The 27,925-nt window shown below is 44.9% G+C and overlaps 1 protein-coding gene across 1 annotated transcript in view; it reads left to right on the forward strand.

The window, feature by feature from the left end:
* Window positions 1-27,925, forward strand: part of LOC112072697 (filamin-B-like) — a 131,531-nt gene that overhangs the window by 58,226 nt on the left and 45,380 nt on the right. Inside the window, 21 exon segments of the mRNA XM_070439893.1 lie at window positions 1,233-1,395; window positions 1,592-1,786; window positions 7,618-7,755; window positions 8,365-8,491; window positions 10,546-10,682; window positions 11,366-11,559; window positions 11,931-12,044; window positions 12,120-12,263; window positions 13,130-13,211; window positions 13,214-13,252; window positions 13,498-13,521; window positions 13,524-13,553; window positions 13,556-13,635; window positions 15,458-15,484; window positions 17,939-18,056; window positions 18,301-18,569; window positions 19,186-19,464; window positions 21,521-21,661; window positions 21,958-22,138; window positions 22,917-23,090; window positions 23,214-23,376. Coding sequence (XP_070295994.1) covers window positions 1,233-1,395; window positions 1,592-1,786; window positions 7,618-7,755; window positions 8,365-8,491; window positions 10,546-10,682; window positions 11,366-11,559; window positions 11,931-12,044; window positions 12,120-12,263; window positions 13,130-13,211; window positions 13,214-13,252; window positions 13,498-13,521; window positions 13,524-13,553; window positions 13,556-13,635; window positions 15,458-15,484; window positions 17,939-18,056; window positions 18,301-18,569; window positions 19,186-19,464; window positions 21,521-21,661; window positions 21,958-22,138; window positions 22,917-23,090; window positions 23,214-23,376 — 2,819 coding nt within the window.

Raw genomic sequence — 27,925 nt, forward strand, 5'->3', positions numbered from 1 at the left:
TTTTCCCGCATTTATAGCGACAATGTGAAGTGTTGCTCCCCGCTTAAACTGTTAAGCTATTTCGTCACATTATCAGCATGTTAAGCTGAACGTTCTGATCTATTGCATCAGCCACATTTTGTGATTTCTTTTTTTAATGCTAGTATTAATTTATCGCATCCCGCTACTGTCACAGACTATGTTTGGAATATTTATTTATCGCACAGAATAGTATAGAATAGACCTTTGGGGGAATAGTAGATTGACAGGCTACTGCTTTTGCTTTTCGTTATGCCTACTCATCTTGTTGGCTGACAAATTAAATGTGGAGAAGGAAATTATGATTATTATTTTCAGCCCAAGGGCACAATGGCCACTGGCTGCAAAATGCTTAAATTTTTCATAAAATATTTTGCTTTCATTACAGACATGCGAAGGGGATGCAGTCGGTAAATTCCAGGCATTATCAACTGCTTGTCAAATTGTGAAAGAGACTGAAGTGTGTACAGCCTGCGCAAAAAACAAAGCAGAGATCATGCCTTTTCAAGCAACTTTATGCAGCCTTACAATGTATTAAAAATTTAAACATATAGCCCAACGTTTGTTGAAAAACTAAAGTTACATTAACAACTCTAAATTAAGCATATAGGAGGACCTGTTTAACCTCAACACAGAACAGCCGCATGTACGCACTCCCTCAAATCGTTTGGAGAAAATATTTATATTTTATTCAGCTTTGTTCAATTGTATTCTTCATACTATAAAATGATGCCACAGAATTCTAAGCAAATCTAGTCTGCTAAATGAATTTGTGTCGCCCACAGACATTTGGCATAGCCAGATCAGGACCTAACATAAGGACAACGCAGAGTATTCTGTTCTTCTGAAATGGACCACATTTTCTTCATATCATGTTTCTTTAGACCTGTCTAAAATAAATCATGGATTTATTGTGACGGTGTAAACTATATTACATGGATTTATTATACTTTTTAAAATGTAGATGTTCCAAAGGTCTGCATCAGTGGCTTATAGGCTGTGTGTGGAAGCCTGAAGATGTTATTTGTGATTTGACTGCCACAGTCCTACCAACAACAGCATGTTCACTTCATATTGGCAAGCTCTTGATTCAGTTCTAGAGTCAAGTTCTTCACTTGCCCGGGAGCTTGTCTGGATAATGTGTCTAAACTGTTTGACGGCATTCGATACCACTTCCATGATTTCTGACATGGCCGGTGTCTGGTCTTGTCTAGGTGACGGTGCTCTTTGCAGGCCAGCAGATCCCCAAGTCTCCGTTTGAGGTGAGCGTGGACAAGGCTCAGGGAGACCCCACCAAGGTTACAGCTAAAGGGCCTGGACTGGAAGCTATTGGAAACATAGCCAACAAACCTACTTACTTCGACGTCTACACTGCAGGTTGGTTCCTCCTTCCACAGCTCCTTCTGTTAGCAGGATAATAACTGACCACATACGCTGGGCTGTTAAACTTCTTGTGTTWATTAGCATTTTGAAGTTGGTGCTTTGTAGACTGGTCCCAGATCTGTATATTTATGGCATGAAAGTGAATCTAAGTGCTTTGGCTAAAATATTGCTGTGTTCCCCTCACAACTAGGGGCAGGAGTGGGAGATGTGTCGGCTYTCATCAAGGATCCTCAGGGCAGACCGTTGGAGGCCGTGATGGAGGATAAGGGAGACAGTGTGTTCAGGTGTACCTACAAGCCCACCCAGCAAGGTCCTCACACAATCACCGTCACTTTCGGAGGCATCGCCATTCCCAAGAGTCCTTCTACTGTCAACATTGGACCAGGTGAACCCTAACCTAAGCCTGGATCAATTATATTGGTTGTAGCTAAACCTTCTGAATACAAGCTGTTTAATTGAAGAGCTTTATTTGGATTCTATAACCCCCGTTCCCCAGGTCTAGCCTGTATACAGAACTCTGGCTAGATTCTAGTTCCCCAGGTCTAGCCTGTATACAGAACTCTGGCTAGATTCTAGTTCCCCAGGTCTAGCCTGTATACAAAGCAAACTCCTGGGCTTAGAATTTTCTGACCGCCGTTCCCCTCCAGGTTTAGCCTGTATATAAACCCAGAACTTACTGGCCTAGATGTCCTAAAAGAACCATGTGAGCTCTGTTCTGTCCCAGGTCTAGGCCTGTATTTAAATCAGGAACTCTGGTTAAGATTCTAGAACCGCCTGTTCCCCAAGGTCTAGCCTATATACCGAACTCTGTGCTTAGATTCTAGAACCTGCCTGTTCCGCCAGGTGTCTAGGCCTGATATACAGAACTGCGTGGCTAGATTCTAGACCCTGTTCCCCAGTCTGCCGTAATACAGAACTCTGGCTAGATGTCCTAGAACCCCCTGTTCCCCAGGTCTAGCTTCTGTATACAGAACTCTGGCACGATTCCTACGAACCCCTGTTCCCAGGTCTAGCTGTATACAGAAACTCTGGCTAGATTCTAGAACCCCTGTTCCCCAGGTCTAGCCTGTATAGCAGAACTGGCTAGATTCTAGAACCTGTTCCCAGGTCTAGCCTGTATACAGAACTCTGGCTAGATTCTAGAACCCCTGTTCCCCAGGTCTAGCCTGTATACAGAACTCTGGCTAGATTTCTAGAACCCCTGTTCCCCAGGTCTAGCCTGTATACAGAACTCTGGCTAGATTCTAGAACCCCTTGTTCCCCAGGTCTAGCCTGTATACAGAACTCTGGCTAGATTCTAGAACCCCTGTTCGCCCAGGTCTAGCACTGTATAACAGAACTCTGGCTAGATTCTAGAACCCCTGTTCCCCAGGTCTAGCCTTATACAGAACTCGGCTGATTCTAGAACCCTGTTCCCCAGGTCTAGGCCTGATATACAGAACTCTGGCTAGATTCTAGAACCCCTGTTCCCCAGGTCTAGCCTTATACAGAACTCTGGCTAGATTCTAGAACCCTGTTCCCCAGGTCTTAGCCTGTATACAGAACTCTGGCTAGATTCTAGAACCCCTGTTCCCCAGGTCTAGCCTATATACAGAATTCTGGCTAGATTCTAGAACCCTGTTCCCAGGTCTACCTATATACAGAACTCTGGCTAGATTCTAGAACCCCTGTTCCCCAGGTCTAGCCTATACATACAGAATCTGGCTAGATTCAAGAACCCCTGTTCCCCCGCAGGTATCTAGCCTGTATACAGGAACTGAGCTAGATTCTAGACACCCGTTCCCAGGTCTAGCTGCTATACTACAGAACTCTGGCTAGATTCTGAACCCCTGGTCCCCAAGGTCTAGCCCTTATGACCAGAACTCTGGCTAGAGTTCTAGAAACCACCTGTTTCCCCAGGTCTAGCACTGTATACCAGAACTGCTGGCGAGATTCTAGCAACCCCTGTTCCCAGGTCTAGCCTGATATACAGAACTTGGCTAGATTCTAGAACCCCTGTTCCCCAGGGCTAGCCTGTATACAGAACTCTGGCTACGATCTAGAACCCCTCCGTTCCCACAGTTCTAGCCTAATAATGAGCCAGAACTCTGGCTAGATTCTAGAACCCATGTTCCCCAGTGTCTAGCCTATATACAGAACTCTGGCTAGATCTAGAACCCCTGTTCCCCAGGTCTAGCCTATTATAACAGAACTCTGGCTAGATTCTAGAACCCCTGTTTCCCCAGGTCTAGCCTATATACAGAACTCTGGCTAGATTCTAGATCCCCTGTTCCCCAGGTCTAGCCTGTATACAGCGAACTTCTGGCTAGATTCTAGAACCCCTGTTCACGCCTCCCCAGGTCTAGCCCTGTATACAGAACTCTGGCTAGATTCTAGAACCCCTGTTCCCCAGGTCTAGCCTGTATACAGAACTCTGGCTAGATTCTAGAACCCCTTGTTTCCCCAGGTCTAGCCTCGTATACAGAACTCTGGCTAAGATTCTAGAACCCTGTTCCCGCGGTAGTCGTCAGCCTTGTATACGAAACACTGGGGCGGTAGATTCTTTAGGAACCCACGTGCTTCCCAGAGACTCGCTATTAGACAAGTGACAGATTCTAGGCGCTTAGATTCGTAGCCACCCATGATTCCCCCAGGTGTCAGCCTAGTAACAGATATCCTCTAGGCTAGGATTCTAGAAACCCAACTGCCACCTAGGTCTAACTATATTACAGAATTCTGGAGTTCTACGAACCCGCTTCAGTTAGCCACTATGAACTCCGGTTAGTTCAAACGCCCTGTTCCAGGGTCTAGCATGATACAGAACTCTGGCGAGATTCTAAACCCTGTCCCCAGCGTCTAGCCGTTATACAGAACTCTGGCTAGATTCTAAGAAAACCCCTGTTCCACCAAGTCTAGCCTATATTACAGAACACATGGCCTAGATTGCTAGAAACGCCCTGTTCCCCAAGGTCTAGCCTAGTATACAGAACTCTGGCTAAGATTCTAGAACCCCGTTCCCACCAGGTCTAAGCCTATAAAGACAACCAATGTACAGAACTCTGGCTAGATTCTAGCACCCTGTTCCCAGGTCTAGCATGTATACAGAAACTCTGGCTAGATTTAGACCTCCGCAGGGCTAGTTACAGAACTCCTGTTCTGAACCCCCAGGTCTAGCTAGTATACAGAACTCTGGCGAGATTCTCTAGAGAACCCCTGTTCGCCCAGGTCTAGCCTAGTATACAGAGAGTCCTGGGCTAGATTCTAGTGAACCCCTGCTTCCCAGCAGTCCTAAGCGCTTTATACAGAAACTCATGGTAGATTCTAGAAACCCCTGTTCCCACAGCGTCTGCTAATATACCAGAACTCTGGCTCAAAGATTCTCGATGAGACCCCTGTTCCCAAGGATCCTAGCCTGTATACAGAAATTCTGGCTGAATTCTAGAAACCACCTGTTCCCAGGTCGTAGCCTGTTATACAGAACTCTGAGCAATTTCGTAGAACCCCTGTCCCCAGGTTAGCCTTATACAGAACTCATGGCTAACTTGCATAGAACCCCGTGTTTCCCAGGTCTAGCCTGCTATACAGAACTCTGGCTAGATTCTAGAACCCCTGTTCCCCAGGTCTAGCCTGTATACAGAACTCTGGCTAGATTCTAGAACCCCCGTTCCCCAGGTCTAGCCTGTATACAGAACTCTGTGTCTGACATAATTGGGTGTACATAGTTTGTCTTGTTAGTTTCCACTGAGCGGTCAGCGGCCTCCCCCTCATGTCTCACCACCTACTGTACTTACTCCCCCCTCACCCTCTCAGGGGGGCGGTGACCTGGCTCGACTCTGGCTGTTAGCTAGCTGCTGGGTCAGGGCTGAGGGGATGGAAAGGTGTGATTAGGAAAAGATGAAAGTGGACAGAAGGGGAACAGAAATCCCCAGCATTAGGATTAAAGGCGTTGTTCAGTTCGGCTGGCGCCTCGACAAACTTGGCTAGCTGAACCGAACCAGTGTGCTCGCATACGCTCTTAAAAGACCTTCGCTTAAAGTGGCAATGGAACCGTTTGTCCATTAATTAAGAACTCAAGATATCTGTTTTTGCAGCYGAGATCTAAGTGGTACATCCATCTAACTAGGCTGTTTGATGCAGTATTTGTCAATGGGGGGGGGGGGGATTGTTCAGAAACGTGTCGTCTCTAGTTGAATGACAAGACTGTATTGAAGAATCCCTACTGTTGACTAATCACCGACGAAGGGGTGTAGACTTTGGCTTGTCTCCAGAAATGTGTGCCTTAACAGCCAAAGTCTCACCGAAGTCCAAAACATCACAAAATGTTGTCAGAATATATGCACAGACTCTTTCAGCTGGGAAGCATGTGGACGCCTTAAGCCTCAAGCCAGGACATAGTGGACAGGAGCTGGCAGCCTTGTTCAGCCCCTCTCCTCTCTCTTCCTCCTACAGCCTAGCTCATAAAACCCAAAATTCCATCTCCCTGATGCAGCTTTTCCACGCCAAACTGACCTCACAGTACAACACAGCACAGCGCCATGACCCTAAACCCTCTCTTTACAGACCCACAAGTGGATTTTCCAAAACAAAGGATTTGTAGTCGTTTTTTATTAAAATGGGTAACTGAAACAGAGGCGATTGTTGATTTGGAGAGTGAGCATCTATTTACTGTTTGTCTAGAAACCCCCTCCGACTTCAAGCCTTCTCAGTCTTTGGTGATGTTTTAGTATGTCTGAATGCAGCTCCCTTCACCTCAACTGTTTGAGGCTATTCCATGGCCAGGTGTTATTTTCTCATTAGTTAATTTACAAGTAAGCAGATAAAAGGTCTAGAGTGTWTTTCAAGTGTGGTATTTGCAWTCTGTTGCTGTTAACCCTCAATATGAAGTCCAAAGAGCTATCACTGCCAGTGAAGCAAGTCCATCCATTAGGCTGAAAAATCAAAACGAGCCCGTCAGATGGCAAACTTAACTTGAGGTGTGGCCAAATCAACTATTTGGTACATTCTTAAAAYGAACACACTGAGCTCAGGAACGCCGAAAGGCCCGGGAAGACCACGGAAAACAACTGTGGTTGATGACAGAATAATTATTTCCTTGGTGAAGAAAAAAAACCTCTTCACAACAATGTCCCAGATCAAGATCACCCTCCAGGAGGTAGGATTATCTGTGTCAGTCAACATTGAAGAGAAGACTTCACCAGAGTAAATACAGACTGTTTACCACAAGATGTAAACCATTGGTAAACCTCAAACAGGACGACCCAGATTAGTTTCCCAAACAAAGTCTAAAAAAAAGTCCTGTATAGTTCTGGAACAACATCCTATGGACAGATGAGYCAAAGATGAACTGGTACCAGAATGATGAGAAAGTGTGTGAAGGGAAGTAACTGCTCATGATCTGAAGCKATACCACCTCATCTGTGAAGCATGGTGGAGGTGGTGTTATGGCGTGTATGGCTGCCAACGGAACTGGTTCTCTTGTATTTATTAATGTGACTGCTGARAAATTATGCTGATTAATTATGAAGTGTTTAGGGCTACTATTTGCTCAGTTACAACCAAATGCTTCAAAACTCAATTGGACGGCGCTTCACAGTGCGGATGGTCAATGACCCGAAGCAGACTGCGAAAGCAACCCAATTTTTTTTTTTTTTTGAAGCCAAAGATGTGGAATGTTCTGCAATGGCAAAGTCAATCACTTGACCGGAATCCAATTGAGCATGCATATCACTTTCTGAAGGAGAAACGCCCCAAGAACAAGCAGGAAGTGAAGACAGCTGCAGTAAAGGCCTGGCAGAGCATCACCAGGGAAGAACCCCAGCATTTGGTTCCAGACTTCAGGCAGTCATTGACWGCAAAKGATTTGCAYCCAAGTATTAAAACACACAATTTAATTTATGATATTTGTCCAATATACTTTTTAGCCCCTAAAATTGAGGAGACCACATATAAAAGTGGTGTAATTCCTACACCGTTCACACGATTTGGATGTAAATACCCTCAAATTAAAGCTGAATGTCTGCGMTGTGGTGGCYTACAGAGCCAAAATGGTTCATGTCCAAATATTAATGGACCTGACTGTAAATAGTAAAGTATTGATACTTTTACTAAAGTAAAAGGCTTTAGCACAGAGGACTTATTCACTATGATGACACTACTGGGAATACATGAATGAATAAAGAAATTAGTTTCAGGGCTGAAGTGATTCTTGTATTAAGTCTCCTGTCTTCTGTGTTTCAGCGTCAATGCCAGGGGCGTGTCGTGCCACAGGACGTGGCCTCCAGCCCAGAGGGGTCAGAGTGAAACAGGTGGCTGACTTCAGAGTGGACACCAGGAACGCAGGAAGTGGGGATCTAAAGGTCACAGTCAAAGGACCCAGTGAGTTAACAGTTAATACATGGCTATTTTATTTTTAATTTAGACATTTATTGACCCCTTTTTGGGGTCAGAAGACCCACTCGGTTTTCTAAATCTCCCTCCAACTCTCCCCCTTCCATACCTCCTTCCCTTCTACCTTTCCCCCTTCCATACCTCCTTCCCTTTTACCTCTCCCCTTTTTCCATACCTCCCTACCTCCAGCCCTCCCTTCTACCTCTTCCCCCCCCTCCTTCCCTACCTCCCTACCTTCATCCTACTCCACTCTGTAGTAAAAGCTAGCTCCTGCTGATGTCTTTGTAGCAGTGGTCTCCAACCTTTTCTAGCATATATTTTGTAGTGGACTGGGTGTATTGATACACTGTCAAGTGTTATAACTCAACCATGCTGCTTTTTTCCAATAGGTTCTCTTTGTGAGGCATTGGTCTTCGTGTTTTGAATCTGTCTGAAATTCCCTGCTCGTCTAAGGGACCTTACAATTATCTATGTGTGGTGTACAGAGATTTGTAAAAGAGACCTTGGTGTTAAAATATGACTTCCCTGTTGACAAAGGTTAATTATCCTCTCCTCATCGTCTCTGTCTTCTCCTCTTGTCCTCTTCTCTCCATGTAGAAGGTATMGAGGAACCAGTGAAACAGAAGGAGTCTGGTGATGGGGTGTTTAACTACGACTATTACCCTCACACCCCTGGGAAGTACACGGTCACCATCACCTGGGGAGGACAGCACATCCCCAAGAGGTGAGAGGACTGATCCAGGAGCCCTCTACATACTGAACGTCAAAGCTTCATTTTCCCATTCTCTATGCTTTGGGTTTGTTCATCAAAAAACAGAAGCTCCATGTTAGACTGTCACCTGACACGTTCGGGTGAAGTCTTGTTGGTTCCTTTGTCACGTATGAAGACTAGAGCTGTGCATGTGGTGGGAGGGGCCTGGCCTATCCATGGCTGATTGTTCGGTCTCTACATGTTAGTATGAACTCACTGTGGTGGTAGCTAGGGACTTAGGAGGTGGGGTAGAACGTGGTAGCTAGGGACTTGAGGTGGTGTGGTTACCTCTGGGGGGGGCGGTGTGGTTACCTCTGGGGGGGGCGGTGTGGTTACCTCTGGGGGGCCGGTGTGGTTACCTCTGGGGGGGCGGTGTGGTTACCTCTGGGGGGGCGGTGTGGTTACCTCTGGGGGGGCGGTGTGGTTACCTCTGGGGGGGCGGTGTGGTTACCTCTGGGGGGGCGGTGTGTGCTGGAAGACAGACATCCAGTGTCATCATTGTGGTGTTCGCTAACTTAGTGRTGTGTGTTAGCTACCGTAGCGCCAAACATAGCACTGTCTAACATTTTGTATGTCTCCTCACATTTCCCATCACCAGGATCTAGGCTATGTACCCTGAGAAAGAGACTGTTGGTTCCAGACAGATTAATTTAACAAGCAACCCTGGAAATTACGCTTTTAGTGTGTGAGAGCTAGTTTCAGCCTGAGGAAATGTAATKATTTTTATGCCACACTGACGACGGAAACCTGTGAAATTCTCTAACTGAAAATAATTAACTGTCACAGTTCGCTGTGAGGGGAGTTAGTCTCCAACATTTTATTAAGCATTTTCCATATCTTCATCAGGGTTTACTACAATGYGGATTGGATTACAGGTCGTAACGCGCTCTTAGAGGGCTCTGGTAATGCTAATACACAGCTTGGATAGACTGTTTAGGAAAGGGCTCTGGTCTGTTAGTGCTAGACATGGTCTCCTGGAATTACCCCCATGCTGTTACCATGGTGTTACGAAGCATTGAACAGGCTCCCAGCTGACCGTGTGTGCCAGTGCTCTCAGGACCAGGTTGGAATGGCTCTCTCAATGGGAAGATTCACCCATTTTGAATGTGATATTGTTTTTGGGCATCTCTGAGTGATGTTCTGTTGATTTTTCCCAGAGTCCTTTAATGTTTTCATGTGTATACGAGCTCTTGATCAGAAACCCGGGGCAAAAATACAGCCGGTATGATGCAAAACTGTTTTCTGTATTTTTGATCATTCTAAAACTTGATAGCTGACTTGCAAAACATTTTGGGACTAAATCAACAGTGGACTAATGAAACAAATACAATGAGTTTGAGTGAAATGTTTCTTTTTAAAAAGGCCCTAACCACAAGCCCTTTAAAGCCATGTTATGGAGGGGTCTGCTTGGCTACAGTACTACCATGCCTGAGAGACGGATTAGCTGGGATTACCTCCCAGACTGGGTAGTCTGTTACCACGGTCTGTCTCCGCATTGAACAGGCTCTGTTGACATGCTACAGAGCCCTCAGCTCCCAGCATTACTCACCTTAATGGCTGTCTGCCTCTCCCACTAACTACAGACCCATTTTTCAAGGGCATGTTCTGAAAACAATCACGTCTTGTTCCTGTGCAGAAAGACACCACTGTACTCGGTAGCGCTGTCGCTCTCTCGCTCTCTCGTGGGATTACCTCCCAGACTGGGTAGTCTGTTACCACGGTCTGTCTCCGCATTGAACAGGCTCTGTTGACATGCTACAGAGCCCTCAGCTCCCAGCATTACTCACCTTAATGGCTGTCTGCCTCTCCCACTAACTACAGACCCATTTTTCAAGGGCATGTTCTGAAAACAATCACGTCTTGTTCCTGTGCAGAAAGACACCACTGTACTCGGTAGCGCTGGCAAGGCAAAGGGGACATAAAGCACATGGAAAGGAGATACTACAGGCYTGATTATGGGTTTCAAGAATCCCTCTGTGGAACCAAGTCTTTGGAACATATGTCTTACTATTGTGTCTCTGTCCCAGTCCGTTTGAGGTGGGGGTTGGTCCYGAGGCGGGCCACCAGAAGATCAGGGCCTGGGGGCCAGGTCTGGAGGGAGGCATGGTGGGTAAATCCGCTGACTTTGTGGCGGAATCCATCGGCACTGACGTGGGCGTTCTAGGTAAGGACTGTTGAAGATACTGTTTTTTGAATTAAAGCTGTCCATTTGTGCTTTTGGTCTGTAGGCCTACTGCTAATGCGTTGACATTGTTCTTCAGTTTAAATCAACCAGATGTTGTATATCTGATGCAGCTTCAAAAACATATATTTAACAAAGCTTTCAGTGAGGCAGTGTTCAGACCAACATGGTGTTTACATTCCCTACATCACTCATCTGTATATACTCTACTCTATACCATCTACTGCATCTTGCCATCTTTATGTTTACAAACCCTACATCACTCATCTGTATATACTGTACTCTATACCATCTACTGCATCGTTATGTAATACATGTATCACTAGCCACTTTAAACTATGCCACTTTATGTTTACATACCCTACACTACTCATCTCATATGTATATACTGTACTCTATACCATCTACTGCATCTTGCCTWTGCCGCACGGCCATCGCTCATCCATATATTTATATGTACATATTCTTATTCATTCCTTTACACTTGCTTGTATAAGGTAGTTGTTGTGAAATTGTTAGATTACTTGTTAGATATTACTGCACGGTCGGAACTAGAAGCACAATCATTTAGCATTAACATCTGCTAACCATGTATATGTCACCAATAAAAATTGATTTGGTCTTTGTTATAGAGKTAATAGCCATTCTACACCTCCCTCTAACAGGCTTTGCCATCGAGGGCCCGTCCCAGGCCAAAATAGAGTGTGAGGACCAGAACGATGGTTCATGTGATGTGAAGTACTGGCCGTCGGAGGCAGGGGAGTACGCTGTCCACGTGATGTGTGACGACGACGATATAGAGGACAGTCCCTTCATGGCCTACATCGTCCCTGACAACCAGGACAGCAACCCCAGCTTGGTGAGTGACGTCACTCTTCCTGTCTCCGTAATGAGACCAGTGGAGGCATTATAGAGGACCTAGTACAGAGCCCTGGGGGTCACCATTAATGATACATTATAGAGGATCTAGTACAGAGCCCTGGGGGTCACCATTAATGATACATTATAGAGGATCTAGTACAGAGCCCTGGGGGACACCAGTAATGATACATTATAGAGGATCTAGTACAGAGCCCTGGGGGACACCAGTAATGATACATTATAGAGGACCTAGTACAGAGCCCCTCTGGGACACCAGTAGTGAGACCTGGGGGACACCAGTAGTGTTACTGTTAGTATCTGCTGGTACAGTAGCATATCTGTAACAGTGTGGTATTGTGATTGTTTCAGGTGAAGGCCTACGGTCCAGGCCTGGAGAAGAGTGGCTGTGTCATCAACAAACCGGCAGAATTCACCGTCAACACTAAGGATGCTGGGACAGGCCCCCTGAAGATCTCTGCCCAGGTAAGACAACCCTACACACGTACGTGTTTCACACACACACGGACTAGTGGCTACTACGTTGTCTCTAACCCACAGAGTGCCGAAGGCGGTCCCCTCGACGTTAAGGTGAAGAAGACTGGAGACGGTGTCTATGCCTGTTCCTACACGCCCGTTGCCGCGGTCAAACACACGGTCGCCATCACCTGGGCAGGAGTCAGTGTACCCAACAGTCCCTTCAGGGTAAGACCACCACAGGACAATGTTCCTGACCAAAACATAACCGCTCTGGAGGATAATAATAACCTTAGACTAACACTAAAACAACCGCTGTCTGGCGTCGCGAAGGGGAGGGATGACTGTTACATACCCACAACCACTCAGGAGAATACAACTTACCGTAAACGTACCATAACCACTAGGGACTGTAATCTAACTGACCATTTTGGAGAGTCCTGAAGCTAATCTATCCAATGTCACTCAGGAGAATACGAAAGATTAACCTAAGAAGCCTCTCATTCTGATAACCACACACACTGAGGAATACTGTACATTTTTGGGTCAGTAACACCACAGATGTATAGCTTCTGAGTAATGTTGTTGAAGATATTGTTGAAGAACTAAGGATGCTACAAATAGCGAGGCCTAATAGTGTTTTGAGCAGTGATTTTACTGAGGTTGTTCGTGGCTTTTGTAACAATTTTGAAATAAAGAAATGACCAAATCAGACTTCTGGTAGAACCAAAACTGTCATTTTTATATTGCCTTAACGCCAGTTGAACCCTCCTTCTCCCTGCACCTGCCGTGGCGGCATTAATCGCACATAGCTAACTGAAATCAGGACACTGACTTCAGGTCGATGATACAATCGTATAAAACTATTTTCGGACGGTGTGACATTCCATGTTTTGTTGTAGTTTACAGCTGTAAGCTAACCTGTTCCTGGTTCCTACAGTTATTGTCCTAAACATTGTTCCTGTCAATTCTCTTAAAGTTTGTGCGCTCCAACCTGGGGTGGGTGTCCTTTCAGACGGGTTCGGGATAAAGCAGAAGGTGATTTCCATTGGACCTTGTGTAAAATTGAACAAAGAACTGTTCTTCTTGTGCAGGTGAAGGTTGGGAAGGGCAGCCATCCTCACAAGGTGAAGGTTTTCGGTCCAGGAATAGAGAGGACGGGACTGAAGGCCAATGAACACCACACTTCACTGTGGACTGCACAGAGGCTGGGGAAGGTAACACACTTCACTGCACACGTGCCAACTTGACAAAACTGTGGGGCTTTGGCGTCAAATGGCCAACATCCCTGTGGAACGCTTTCAACACTTGTAGATTCACGCCCCAATGAATTGAGGCTGTTCTGAGGGCAAAAGGGGGGTGTAACTCAATATTAGGAAGGTGTTCTTAATGTTTTGTCCACAGTGTATGTGTCTCTTCCAGGGGACACTCAGTGTCTATTATATATGGTGTGTGTGTTCCAGGGACGTGAGTGTGGGTATCAAGTGTGAGCCAATATAATCAGTGATAAAGAGGAGGACGTGACTTTGATATCATCCCAAATGCCAACGACACCATCACGGTGAAATACATCCCTCCTGGAGCAGGACGTCTCACCATTTAAGGTCCGTGTTCACTGACACAGGTTACAACTTTTGAGTAGCCTCTAAAATCTGATCGCCATGTTAACGTAGTATTGCCACACATAGAGTTCTTATCTAGGCATCACGTTCCATTGGTTTTTTCAGTTGACAAAGCAGGCATCTTAGGACCAGTATTGAGAATCTTAATACTGGAGTCCTAAAGGCTTAATGGCCCTAGGATACTGTAGCTAAATTGGCATTAATCTGGGTCCTAAAGGGGCTTCAATATTCACTGGGCCTAAAGGCTTAATCTGGGTCCTAAAGGCTTAATCTAGGGTCTAAAGGCTTAATCTGGGCGATCCTACAGGCTTAATCTGGGTCCATAAAAGGCTTAAGTCCTGGGTTCCTAAGCTATCTGGTAAGGCTGTTAATGTACTGGTTACAGAACCAGCCGCTTAATCAATGTTGGAACATATATAGCATTCGTTCACTTGTCATTAGGGTTATTTGAATGCGTAGAGTTTTTGTTTTGAATGTGTTGTGTTTTACGCATGGATAAGATATGTGTACAGTTAATGTTCCATCCTGTGCAAAAGGTTTCGTTAAAGGTATTGTCTGTTTTTGTAGGAGATTCCCAATCAGCCGTTTTTCAAGGTTCAATAGAATGAGAAACCCATGTTTCCCCATGATGGCACCTACCAAAGGTCGAATTGTGTTACACCTCTACAATTCATAGATCCTGCACTGTAAAGCACGATCGAGAGGGTCGGACGTGGACGAGTGGGTTGTCTCTTGCGGCACGTGAGTATGGGCGATCTATGTGCGCGCAGTTACCGAGCCATCGGCTCACAGATGCGGATCGTTGAAGCATACACTATAAGGAAGGGCGACGACAGAGTTGTATAGGGAGGAGCTCTCTCGTGAGGACGTCCACTCTACATGGTGGCTCTTCACGATGCACGCACCCATCATGATCGCCTAAACAGATGCTCGCCCGGCAAGCGGAAATAACACCCATGTATATATTAACATTAGACGCATTTCATAGACTGCAAGATCTACAGACTACACCGACTACTTCGCCATACCGTCAAGAGAGTTAGGCGCAAAAGAAACCGAGCGGACACACCAACATACCCACACCCTGAGGTAAGCATCCTCACACGAGCGCGCAGAACGGTGTGGAGAGGCTGTATATATATCTTTACACGAGTCACTGGAGAGAGTCTACCTCGGCCACCAGATATAAGAACGTCATACACAACCAAGTATTAGATTAGTCTCGCGAGATACAACAGGTAGACTGATACTAACGCGTATAGATCTACACGGTATATCTCTATGCATAAGCAGGGGCTATATCTCATGTATCTACATGAGCTTACAGATAGAAGCCGGCCCAAGTATAACGCTCCAAACAACGGGTAATGAACTACTCACACCAAGCTATAAGGCTGTTTTTTGCAACAACAATCAGGAGTAACTTGAGACCTATCGCTATAACAGCGCCATTAGATACATAATAAGTATACTCCAATACAACGGGTAACTGACTACTACTCACACAAGTATACTGCAATACAACGGTAACTGACTACTCTCACACCAAGTATACTGCAATACACAACGGTAACTGACTACTCCCATACCCCAAGTATACTCCAATACAACAGGTAACTGACTACTCACACACCAAGTATACTGCAATACAACAGGTAACACTGACTACTCCACCGCCAAGTAATACTCAATACAACGGGTAACTGACTACTCACACCGAAGTATACTGCAAACTAACACAGGTAACTGACTACTCTCGCACCAAGTATACTGCAATACAACAGGTAACTGACTACTCCAACCGCCAAGTATACTCCAATACAACAGGTAACTGACTACTCACACACCAAGTATACTGCAATACAACAGGTAACTGACTACTCACACACCAAGTATACTGCAATACAACAGGTAACTGACTACTCACATCCCCAAGTATACTGCCAATACAACGGGTAACTGACTACTCACACACCAAGTATAACTTACATCAACAGGTAACTGACTACTCACACCACCATATACTAGATAACTGCAATACAACGGTAACTGACTACTACCACCAAGTTATACTGCAATACAACAGGTAACTGACTACTCACACCCAAGTATACTGCAATACAACAGGTAACTGACTACTCACACACCAAGTATACTGGCAATACAAAGGTAACTGACTACTCACACCCAAGTATACTGCAAATACAACAGGTAACTGACTACTCACACACACAATATACTGCAATACAACAGGTAACGATATCACACTGACCAGCACCAAGGTATACTGCCAATACAAACGGTAACTGACTACTCACACCCAAGTATACTGAATACAACAGGTAACTGACTACTCACACGCCAAGTATACTGCATACAAACGGTAACTGACTACTCACACACGCACAAGTATATCTGCAATACAACATTACGACGCCGTAACTGAATAACAGGTACTGACTACTCACACGCCAAGTATATCTGTCAATACAACAGATTACTGACATACTCACACGCAAGTATTACCTGCAATACAACAGGTAAATGACTACTACACGCCAAGTATACTGACAATACAACAGGTAACTGACTATCAACTAAGACTAGTATCGGCCTGCAATCAACAGCGGTAACTGACTACATTCACACAATCACAAGTATAGCATCTATGCAATACAGCATACAGGTAACTGACTACTCACTATTTCCAAGTATACTGCCAATAGCAACAGGTAACTGAACTACTCGCTAATGCTACCGCCAAGTATACTGTCCAACTACACTACAGGTAACAACTTACTACTTCAATAGCGAACCTGCCAAGTGATGCTACAAAGATACTAACGGGTTAACTGACTACTCACACGCCACAAGTATGCTATCACATAATACAACGCGGTGAATCTGACTACTCAACCCCACCGTCCAAGTAAGCACTCGCAATACAGAAAACCAGGTAACTTGACTACTCACACGCCAAGTATACTGTAATACAACAGGTAACTGACTACTCACATACTGTCAAGTATACTGRAATACAACAGGTAACTGACTACTCACATACTGTCAAGTATGCTCCAACAACAGTTGAGTCAAGGCACCAGACATGGGTTCAAATAGTATTTAACATCTTTCGTTATGTTGAGTTTGCTCTAGCCTGTCTGGATTGAGTGGTCTGTTGGTCAGATAAGCCAGGCAAGCGCAATCGAGCACAGCTAAAGTATTTTAAACTATTTCAAATATTATTTGAAACATCTCTCTGTCAACGTTATTGTGTATGTTAAAATGGCCATCCCTTAAATAAGGGCTGTTTTTTGTGTGGACTTAACCTGACGTGATGTTTTGATAACCATGTAAATCTTTAAAGGACAATGTGACTTATCAATATGTTCGTCCATATTTACTCTTCCGATTCAAAAATGCTAATTAGCATCAAAGTAGACATCYTGCAAAACTACAAATCCCTGTAAGCTCCTGCACGTCATCTCTAGCTGTAACCTTTGCTAAACAAGTATTGTGTCCATGTTAAACTTGCACAAGACAGTTCACAGAATTGTCCATTCAAAGATGATASCAAATCACCAAGATATTTATAGTCCTTTATAATAACCACATTTGCATTAAATTTGCGTTTCATTTTTGGCGTGTAAATACAGGCGACTGTATAGATAAAAGTTACCTTGTCCTATAAAGATTTACATGGTTATCAAAACYTCACTCCAGGGTAAGTCAACATGAAACACAGCCCTTATTGGAAGTGTTTSTGAAATCCCCCTATGGGGAAKAATGAAGGGTGGAAATTATTGGAACCATTTCCATGTTTGACTGCTTGGTTTTATGGGTATTATGACTCATACTCCAATCAAATCACATTTTATTGGTCACATYCACATGGTTAGCAGATGTTAATCCGAGTAGCTAATGCTTCTAGTTCCGACAGTGCAGTAATYGCTAACAAGTAATCTCACAATTCCACAACAACTACCTAATGGATTAAGGAATGGCATAAGAATATATAAATATATGGATGAACAATGACAGAGCGCTACTGTGGTACTCTGTAGTATCCTGTCAAGGGACAGGTCCTCTATTTACCAGACATTCTTCATCTGTGATCACTAGTATAGGTAAAGGCTCAATTAACGTGTTGTGTCTCCCTCTCTCTCTGTCTCTCTCTCTCTGTCTCTCTCTCTCTCTGTCTCTCTCTCTCTGTGTCTCTCTCTCTCTCTCTGTCTGTCTGTCTGTCTGTCGCTCCCTCTGTGTCTCTGTCTCTGTCTCTAGGGAGAGATGGTAATCATCATAACGTTTGGAGGAGATGTCATCCCCAAGAGTCCCTTTGCTGTGGGAGTGGCTGCTCCTCTGGATGTCACCAAGGTCCAGGTCAACAACCTGGATGGCAGTAAGTAGTGTTAACCTCTGACTAGCGGACGCTAGCTTCCTCCTCTATCAGCTGAATCCCAGCTGGTGTTAAGCAGCCTCTATGGTGCTACGACGGTTTGCCATTTCAGGAGAAGTCCTTGTCATTAAAACCCCTTCCACTAGTGGAGGTGAAGTGTTACCCATGTGCCTTTGTGGGATTGTCTTGGTGCTTTAGAAAGGCTATGTGCTGAAARGTTAAACTATATCTCCTCTTGTTTGTTCAGGAGTGGAGGTGGGGCAGGACCAGGAGTTTGTGGTGGGCACCAAGGGAGCGGGAGGCCAGGGTAAACTGGAGGTCAAGATCAGCAGCCCTAGTGGTAAGCATGTCCCCTGTGTGCTGGAGGCTCAGCCCGGGAAGAAACCCGAGAACAGCACGGTGAAGTACATCCCCAAGGAGGAAGGTCTCTACGCTGTGGAGGTGACCTACGATGGACACCCAATCCCAGGCAGTCCCTTCCCTGTGGAGGCCACACTGCCTCCAGACCCCAGCAAGGTACAGCCATACACTGATGTACAATGTACATGACTTTGTAGTTGTCATACGTCTCAATGTAATTACCTTGTAGTTTCGTGATAGATTATTTCATGATTGATTTGTTTGTTGTAATGTATTATGAATCGCCATTAGTTACTGCCAAGGCAGCAAGCTACTCTTCCTGGGGTCCATCAAAAATTAAGGCAGTTATATACAATTTCTAAACATTAAAATTTATTTTTATAAGATTTCACAATACATTGTATGTCCTCCGGCCACTACACAACACACAATCTCTATATGTGTATTTCCTGTTGTGTGTGTCTTCAGTCTCCGCTGTTCCATAAGGTGTATTTTTAAAATCTGATTCTCCTGCTGCATCAGTTACCTGATGTGGAATAGAGTTCCATGTAGTCATGGCTCTATGTAGTACTATGTGCCTCACATAGTCTGTTCTGGACTTGGGGACTGAAGAGACCTCTGGTGGCATGTCTTGTGGGGCATGCATGGGTGTCTGAGCTGTGTGCCAGTAGTTTAAACAGACACCTCGGTGCATTCATGTCAATACTATAACAAAAACACAAGTAGTGATGAAGTGCTTGCTGACAGTGGTTTTGTCTGTCCCTCCCTCCAGGTGAAAGCGTTTGGTCCAGGTCTGAAGGGAGGGCTGGTGGGTAATCCTGCCGAGTTCACCATCGACACTAAAGGTGCAGGTACCGGTGGCCTGGGCTTGACTGTGGAGGGGCCCACCGAAGCCAAGATCGAGTGCTCTGATAACGGGGACGGGACATGTAGCGTGTCGTACCTTCCCACGGAGCCAGGAGAGTACCTGGTGAACATCCTGTTTGAAGAGACACATATCCCAGGATCCCCCTTCCATGCTGACGTCAACTACCCCTTTGACCCCACCAAGGTAGGGATATATGCGCACGCTTTCTCACACGGGTTAACTAGCTCGGATGGTGGAGCATGGTGCTTGCAATGCCAGGGTAGTGAGTTCAAATCCRGGGACCACCCATACTTAGTCATGTGTGCACAATTTAAGTTACTTTGGATTAAAAGCATCTGTTTAATAGCACATTATAATATATACAGCGCCTTTGGGAAGTATTCAGACCCCTGTAAAAAAAGTAATTAAATTTTTTTACATTATACCTTTATTCTAAAATTGATTAAATCGTTTTTTTCATCATCAATTTACTCACAATACCCCAAAATGACAAAGCAAAGAAAGGGGTTTTAGACATTTTTGCACATCGATTAAATAAACAAACAGGAAATATGACATTTACATAATTATGCAGACCCTTTACTCAGTACTTTGTTGAAGCACCTTTGGCAGTGATTACAGCCTCGAGTCTTCTTGGGTACGATGCTACAAGCTTGGCACACCTGTATTTGGAGAGTTTCTCATATTCTCTGCAGATCCTCTCAATCTCTGTCAGGTTGGATGGGGAGCGTCGCTGCACAGCTATTTTCAGGTCTCCAGAGATGTTCGATCAGGTTCAAGTCCGGGCTCTGGATGGGCCACTCGAGGACATTCAGAGTTGTCCTGAACCCACTCCTGCGTTGTCTTGGCTGTGTGCTTAAAGTCATTGTTCTATTGGAAGGTGAACCTTCACCCTGTAGCAGGTTTTCATGAAGGATCTTTCTGTACTTTGCTCTGTTCATCTTTCCTTCGATCTTGACTAGTCTCCCAGTCCCTGCCGTTGAAAAACATCCCCACAGCATGATGCTGCCGCCACCATGCTTCACCATAGGGATGGTGCCAGGTTTCCTCGACGTGAAGCTTGGCATTCAGGCCAAGGAGTTCAGTCTTGGTTTCATCAGACCCAATCCTGTCTCGGAGCGCTACGGACAATTCATTCAAACTAATGGCTTGGTTTCTGCTCTGACATGTACTGTCAACTGTAGGACCTTTATATCTGTCTCTTATACACATCTAGATGTGTATAAGAGACAGCTCGAGGACATTCAGAGACTTGTCCTGAACCCACTCCTGCTTTCTTGGCTGTGTGCTTAAAGTCATTGTTCTATTGGAAGGTGAACCTTCACCCTAGACTGTAGCAGGTTTTCATGAAGGATCTTTCTGTACTTTGCTCTGTTCATCTTTCCCTCGATCTTGACTAGTCTCCCAGTCCCTGCCGTTGAAAAACATCCCCACAGCATGATGCTGCCGCCACCATGCTTCACCATAGGGATGGTGCCAGGTTTCCTCGACGTGAAGCTTGGCATTCAGGCCAAGGAGTTCAGTCTTGGTTTAATCAGACCAGACACAATCCTGTCTCGGAGCGCTACGGACAATTCATTCAAACTAATGGCTTGGTTTCTGCTCTGACATGTACTGTCAACTGTAGGACCTTTATATAGACAGGTGTGMGCCTTTCCAAATCATGTCCAATCAATTMAATTGACCACAGGTGGACTCCAAGTTGTGGAAACKTCTCTCTGATCCGTGGAAACAGGATGCACCRGAGRTCAATTTTAAGTGTCATTGCAAAGGGTCTGAATAATTAGYTATTTCTGTTTCATTTTTAATAAATGTGCAAAAATGTCTTACCCCATAATGACAAAGTGAAAACAGGTTATCATGTGTAGATTGATTTGGGGGGGGAAAGATTTAATCAATTTTAGATTAAGGTTGTAACCCAACAAAATGTGGAAAAAGTCAAGTTGTCTGAATACTTTCCAAATGAAGTGTGTGCACACATCCCTTTTGTMCATTGTCCTTCATGCCGGATTGTAATCACCATCCTGGGACTTATAACACTTTCCTGTTATACTTGTGTTTTTTTCATATTTTTTTTCTTGCTAGTACTGTTACGATTGTACTGATGTTTAGGAAGATTGTGATTTATCATTCATTACAAGTAAAACCAATATGACTACTGATGTTGAATGTACTTATTGTAGCCAAGTCCTTCTGGATGAGGGTGTCTACTAAATACCTRTAAATATCTTTCTGTCAGGTGGTGGCGTCTGGCTCGGGCCTGAAGAGGGCCAAGGTGGGAGAGGCCAGTGTGGTGAACGTGGATTGTTCCAGGGCTGGACCGGGTCAACTCACCCTGGACGCTGCCTCTGACTCTGGCAACAATAAGGCTAAGACGGAGGTGTGTACCATGAGAGAGTGGCGATCTCGGGGGTCTTAACAAATTGGAAATTAAATATTTATAGAAACATATTGCGGAGGGATCTTTTCTTATGATGGTAGGAACCCTACTTACTCGTTAGATATTAACCTGGCTGTTGACTCGTGACGACATCCCGTTTTCTTACGAGTCCTGCATTTCATTCTCATAGAAAAGCTTAGTTGATGAATCCAACACGCTAACTCGTGTGGTTACAGGTACAAATTCCCTCCGCGCAATAAAGTTTTTAAAATGATTTTATTATTTTGTTCATTCAGGTGATCGACAACAAAGATGGCACCTACACAGTGACCTACGTGCCCCTYACCGCTGGGATGTACACCCTGCTARTGAAGTACGGAGGCAAGGCGACGCCTGGTTTCCCTGCCAAGGTGATGGTCGACCCTGCTGTGGACACGTCCAGAGTCAAGGTGTTTGGCCCCGGAGTGGAGGGACGAGGTAGGCTTTATTTACAGATACTCTTTTGCTCTGAGTTTTCCATTAGACATACTGTTGCTCTCCACTAGATGTACCGTTGCTCTGTTTCTGTAAAGAACTTTGTGACAACTGTTGACGTACAAAGTGTTTAAAAAATAAATAAAATACATTTGACTTGAGTGGCACTGAGAAGCAAACTCCTGAAACCCCGTGTTAAAATGCATTGTAGCATGTCTCTTGTCACTCTTTAACCTGGGTATCTGTAGGAGAGGATCAACTTTATTAAACTAACTGAAAGTGACTCATCTTTATTCTGATCGAGCACAACTACTGTTTGTTTTCCGGGTTACAGGGTTATTACCGTGACACCGGGGGAGCCCTTTGTGTAGTGGCTAACTTTTGCTTTGTCAAGAACAGATGGGAGAGTTTCTCGAAGCAACTCGGGCTTCTCAATTACGCGGTTGAACGGTGAAGTCTAAAACCATTACCTCACCTCAGAGCAGTGACAGAGAAGGAACGTCACTGCTGCTGCCTCAATGAAAGGGAACAATTAGAGTTGAAAGGGGCAGTCGGGTTGGAGGCTGGTGAGGGACGGGMAGTTTTACAACCCCCACACAGATGTTGAAGCACTGGGTCAGCTGCGGAGAAGCACCCCTGGATGGAGAGCTTTTTTTATATATATATTTTTTTTAGGAACAAAGTCAACAAAGCTCAACATGACTCTTCATGAGATGTTGAGATCTTCCGAGATGAGTCGACCAAAATTAACAATTTATTTAATTTAATTTTCTCTCTCCAGCGTTGTTCCGGGAAGCGACTACGGAGTTTACGGTCGATGCCAAGTCTCTGACTAAGAAGGGAGGTGACCACATCAAAGCCCAGGTCAGAAATCCCTCCGGAGCCTTGACTGACTGTATCGTCACTGACAAGGCAGACGGGACCTATGGCATTGAGTACACACCCTTCGAAAACGGTAAAATAAATAAACAACAGCTGCCTCTGAGCACTGACGTAAAAACAAAAAGAAAGGGCATTATGAATGGATTTGTGTGGTTGGTTGGTTGTCCAAAAGGTTGACCTCTCTCTGATCTCCTAGGCGTCCATGCTGTGGAGGTGCTGTATGATGAGTCTCCGGTCCCGAAGAGTCCCTTCCAGGTGGGGGTAGAGGAGGGCTGTGATCCCACCAGGGTTCTGGCTAAGGGCCCCGGGCTCCAGGAGGCCATCACAGAGGCCCCCAACAACTTCTCCATCATRACCAGGTAGGTACACACACACACGCGCGTTCATGTCTTAAGACACAGAGAACGAGGTAGTGATGTTCATTCATTCTCTTTTAAAACCTTCTCTCCTGTTTGGTGCTTAATGAACCCAGGTATGACAGCACTGATCAACAGGGGAAACTTGACTTTAGCATTAGTTCAGTAGTTTAGTTCAACCCGCTCTTAAWTCACATGTTATTTGTCACATGCTTCGTAAATAACAGGTGTACGCTAACATTGGAATGATCACATACGGCCCCTTTCCAACAATGCATAGATAAAAAAAAAAAATGAAATAACACGAGGATAAATGCACAACGAGTAACGATAAGATTGCTATATACACAGGTTACCAGTACTGAGTCCATGACAACATGGCTGTATACACAGGGTACCAGTACTGAGCCATGACAACATGGCTGTATACACAGGTTACCAGTACTGGGTCCATGACAACATGGCTGTATACACAGGGTACCAGTTCTGGGTCCATGGCTGTATACACAGGTTACCAGTACTGGGTCGATCTGCAGGGGTATGAGGTAATTGAGGTATATGTTACATGTGACTAGGCAACAGCATAGATAAACAGCAACGTATGTGGTAAGTCAATAGAGTGGGTGCATAAAGGGTCAATGCAGATAGTCCAGTTAGGTATTGGTTAACTATATTAGTAGTCCTATAGCTTGGTGGGTAGAAGCTGTTCAGTGTGTAACTATATTAGTAGTCCTATAGCTTGGTGGGTAGAAGCTGTTCAGTGTGTACTATATAGTAGTCCTATGCTTGGTGGGTAGAAGTTTCAGCTGTAATATATTAGTAGTCGTATAGTTGGGGGGTTAGAAGCTGTTTAAGTGTACTAATATAGTAGTCTATAGTTGGGGGGTTAGAAAGTGTTAGTGTAACTATAATTAAGTAGTCCTATAGTTGGTGGGTAGAGTGTTCAGTGTAACTATATTAAGTAGTCTTAGTTGGAGGGGTAGAAGCTGGTTCAGTGTATAATATTAGTATCCTATAGCTTGGGGGTAGAAGCTGTTTCAGTGTAATAATATTAGTAGTCGTATAGCTTGGTGGGTAGAAGTGTTTCAGTGTAACTATATTAAGTAGTTATAGATGGGGGGTCTGTAGAAGGTGTTCAGTGGTAACTTATTAGTGGTCCTATAAGGTTAGGTGGGTAGAAGTGTTCAGTTGTGTAACTATATTAGATAGTCCATAGGTTTGGGTGGGTAGAAGCTGGTTCAGTGTGGTAATATATTAGTAGCCTATAGCTTGGGGGGGTAGATAAGCTGTTATCGTGTACTATATTAGTATCCATAGTTGGTGGGTAGAAGTGTTCAGTGTGTACTTATAGTGTACTATAGCCATTGGTGGTAGGGTCGTGGTTTAACTAATCATAGTATAAGTAATGGGGTATCTCTCAGTGTGTAATGCTATTGTAGTCTATAGCTTGGTGGGTAGAAGCTGTTCAGTGTGTAACTATATTAGTAGTCCTATAGCTTGGTGGGTAGAAGCTGTTAGTGTGAATATTTAGTACCAGCTTGTGTAAACTGTCAGTGGAATTATTGTGTCCAATAAGTCTGAATGGGTAGAAGCCTGTATAGTGCATGTATCATATTTAGTAGATCTATAGCTTTGGTGGCGTTAGAACAGTCGTTCAGTGTAACTTAACTTAGAGTCACTTATAGCTGTTCGTGGGAGAAGCATGTTCAGTGTGAATTTATAGTAGTTCTATAGCTTTGGTGGGTAGAAGATGTTAGTGTAATATATTTAGTTAGTCGCTTTAATAGGCCCCCTTGGGTTTTTTTGGGGGTTTAAAAAAAAGAGCTGTTTAGTGTGATAACTATATTAAGTAGTCTATAGTTGGTGGGTAGAAGCTGTTCAGTGTCTTGGTTCCGGACTTGATGCATCGGTTCCGCTTGCCTTGCGGTAGCAGAGAGAACAGTATAAATTGGGTGGCTGGAGTCTCTGGAGAATTTTTTTTTAGGGCCTTCCTCCCTTCCTCCGACACCGCCTGGTATAGAGGTCCTGGATGGCAGGAAGCTTGGCCCCAGTGATGTACTGGGCCGTTCGCACGACCCACTGTAGTGCCTTGCGGTCGGAGGCRGAGAAGTTGCAATACCAGGCAGTGATGCAACCAGTCAGGATTCTCTCGATGGTGCAGCTGTAGAACGTTTTGGCGTTCTGAGGGCCCATGCCGGGTTTTTTCACTCTCCTGAGGGGGAAGAGGCGTTGTGCCCTCTTTAAAACTGTCTTGGTGTGTGTGGACCATGATAGCTCCTTAGTGATGTGGATACGGAATAACTTGAGGCTCTTGTCCTGCTCCACAACAGTCCTGTTTTAGTGGCCCACCATTTCCTGTAGTCCACGATCATCTGGTTTGTATTTATTACGGATCCCCATTAGTTCCTGCCAAGGCAGCGGCTACTCTTCCTGGGGTTTATTATGGATCCCCATTAGTTCCTGTCAAGGCAGCAGCTTCTCTTCCTGGGGTTTATTATGGATCCCCATTAGTTCCTGTCAAGGCAGCTGCTCTGGAGTGATGAATCGCGCTTCCCCATCTGTCAGTCCGTCTGACGAATCTGGGTTTGGTGTATGCCAGGAGAATGCTACCTGCCCAGATGCGTAGTGCCAACTAAAGTTTGGAGGAGGAATAATGGTCTGGTGCAGTTTAATTCCCTTCCAGTGAATGGAAATSTTAATGCTACAACATACAATGGCATTCTAGATTCTGTGCTTTCAACTTTGTCACAACAGTTTGGGGTAAGGCCCCTTGTTTCAGCATGACAATTCCCCCGTGCACAAAGCGAGAACCGTTTCTGTATGGACATCCAGATAGTGTGGAAGAACTTGACTGGCCTACACAGATCCCTGACCTCAACCCCGCCCATTGAAAACCTTTGAGATGAATCCACTAGATGTTAGTGGAAAGCCTTCCCAGAAGAGTGGAGGCAGTTACAGCAGCGACGGGGGGGGACCATCTACATATTAATTCCCATGCTTTTGGAATTAGATGTTTAACGAGCAGGTGTCCACACACTTTTGGTTATGTAACGTAGTTAATCCCAGCGTCTTAATCTTAGTGACGAGCTTTGAGGGCACAATGGTGTTGAACACTGAGTTGTAGTCAATGAACAGCATTCTCACATAGGTGTTCCTTTTGTCCAGGTGGGGAAGGGCAGTGTGGAGTGCAATAGAGATTGCATCATCTGTGGATCTGTTTGGGAGGTATGCGATTTGGGCTGGGTCCAGAGTGTCTGGGATGATGGTGTTGATGTGAGCCATGACCAGCCTTTCAAAGCATTTCATTGCTACAGATGTTAGTGCTATGGGTCGATAGTAATTTAGATGTAACCATTTAGACAGGTTACCTTGGTGTTCTTGGTCACAGGGACTATGGTGGCCTGTTTGAAACATGTAGGTATTACAGACTGGGTCAGGGAGAGGTTGAAAATGTCAGTGAAGACACTTGCCAGCTGGTCAGCTCATGCTGTGAGTATGCAGCCTGGTAATCTGTCTGGCCCTGTGGCCTTGTGCATGTTAGCCTGTTAAATGTCTTACTCACTAGTACTTCCCGTTTTTGAGTTTTTGCTTGTAAGCAGGAATCGGGAGGATATAATTATGGTCAGATATGGAGGGTGAAGGTGAGCTTTGTATGCGTCTGTGTGGACTAAAGGTGATTTTAGTTTTTTAATTTTTTTATGTGCCTGTAGTTGCACAAGTGTCATGCTGGTAGAAATGAGGTAAAACGTATTTCAGTTTTCCTGCATTAAAATCCCCGGCCAGCGTCTGTTTGTGGTAGTACATAGACAGTTTCTATTTTTCGTAGCTATCTTGGTAAATAGTGTGGTCTACAGCTTATCATGAGGTATTCTATCTCGGGTGAGCAGCACCTCAAGACTTCCTTAATATTAGAGATCGTTCACCAGCTGTTAAGAGACGCACCCCTTTCTCTGAGCTTCCTTGACGGTGCTGTTCTGTCCTGCCGATTTGTATAGAATAGCCAGCTAGTTATATTTACCCTGGYCTAGTAGAAACATATTACAGTTCTTCAGGTCACGTTGATAGGATGGTCTAGAATGGAGCTCATCTAGTTTGTTCTGTTGGTAAACGTGCAATCACTGGAGAATAGACGGTAGAGGCAGMTTATCCACTCTCCGACGTAGTCCCATCAGGTATCCCGCACGCCGGCCTCTCTAGCGCCGTTTCCTCCTTCGAGTGTCGAGAATTTGGGCCTGGTCCGCGATAATCAATATGTCTTTCACCTTGGACTCATTGACCTCCTCGTCCACATGGAGGTTAGGGATAGCTGTTGGGATATCCAGAAGCTGTTCTCGGTCGTAGGAAACCACGGTGGAAACATTATGTACAAAAATAACGAGTGGGAAAGAATTCACTAAATAGGAGCCTGTAAAATGGCCGCCATTCCCTCAGCTCCATTCTATTCCCTGAGATCTCTGCCGTGTTCCATTTAATACAGTAGTCTGCTCTAATCCTGTCTGCCGTGTTCCATTAATACAGTAGTCTGCTCTAATCCTGTCTGCCGTGTTCCATT

The sequence above is a fragment of the Salvelinus sp. IW2-2015 genome, unplaced genomic scaffold (assembly GCF_002910315.2).
Source record: "Salvelinus sp. IW2-2015 unplaced genomic scaffold, ASM291031v2 Un_scaffold2005, whole genome shotgun sequence".
NCBI classification, from domain to species: Eukaryota; Metazoa; Chordata; class Actinopteri; order Salmoniformes; family Salmonidae; genus Salvelinus; species Salvelinus sp. IW2-2015.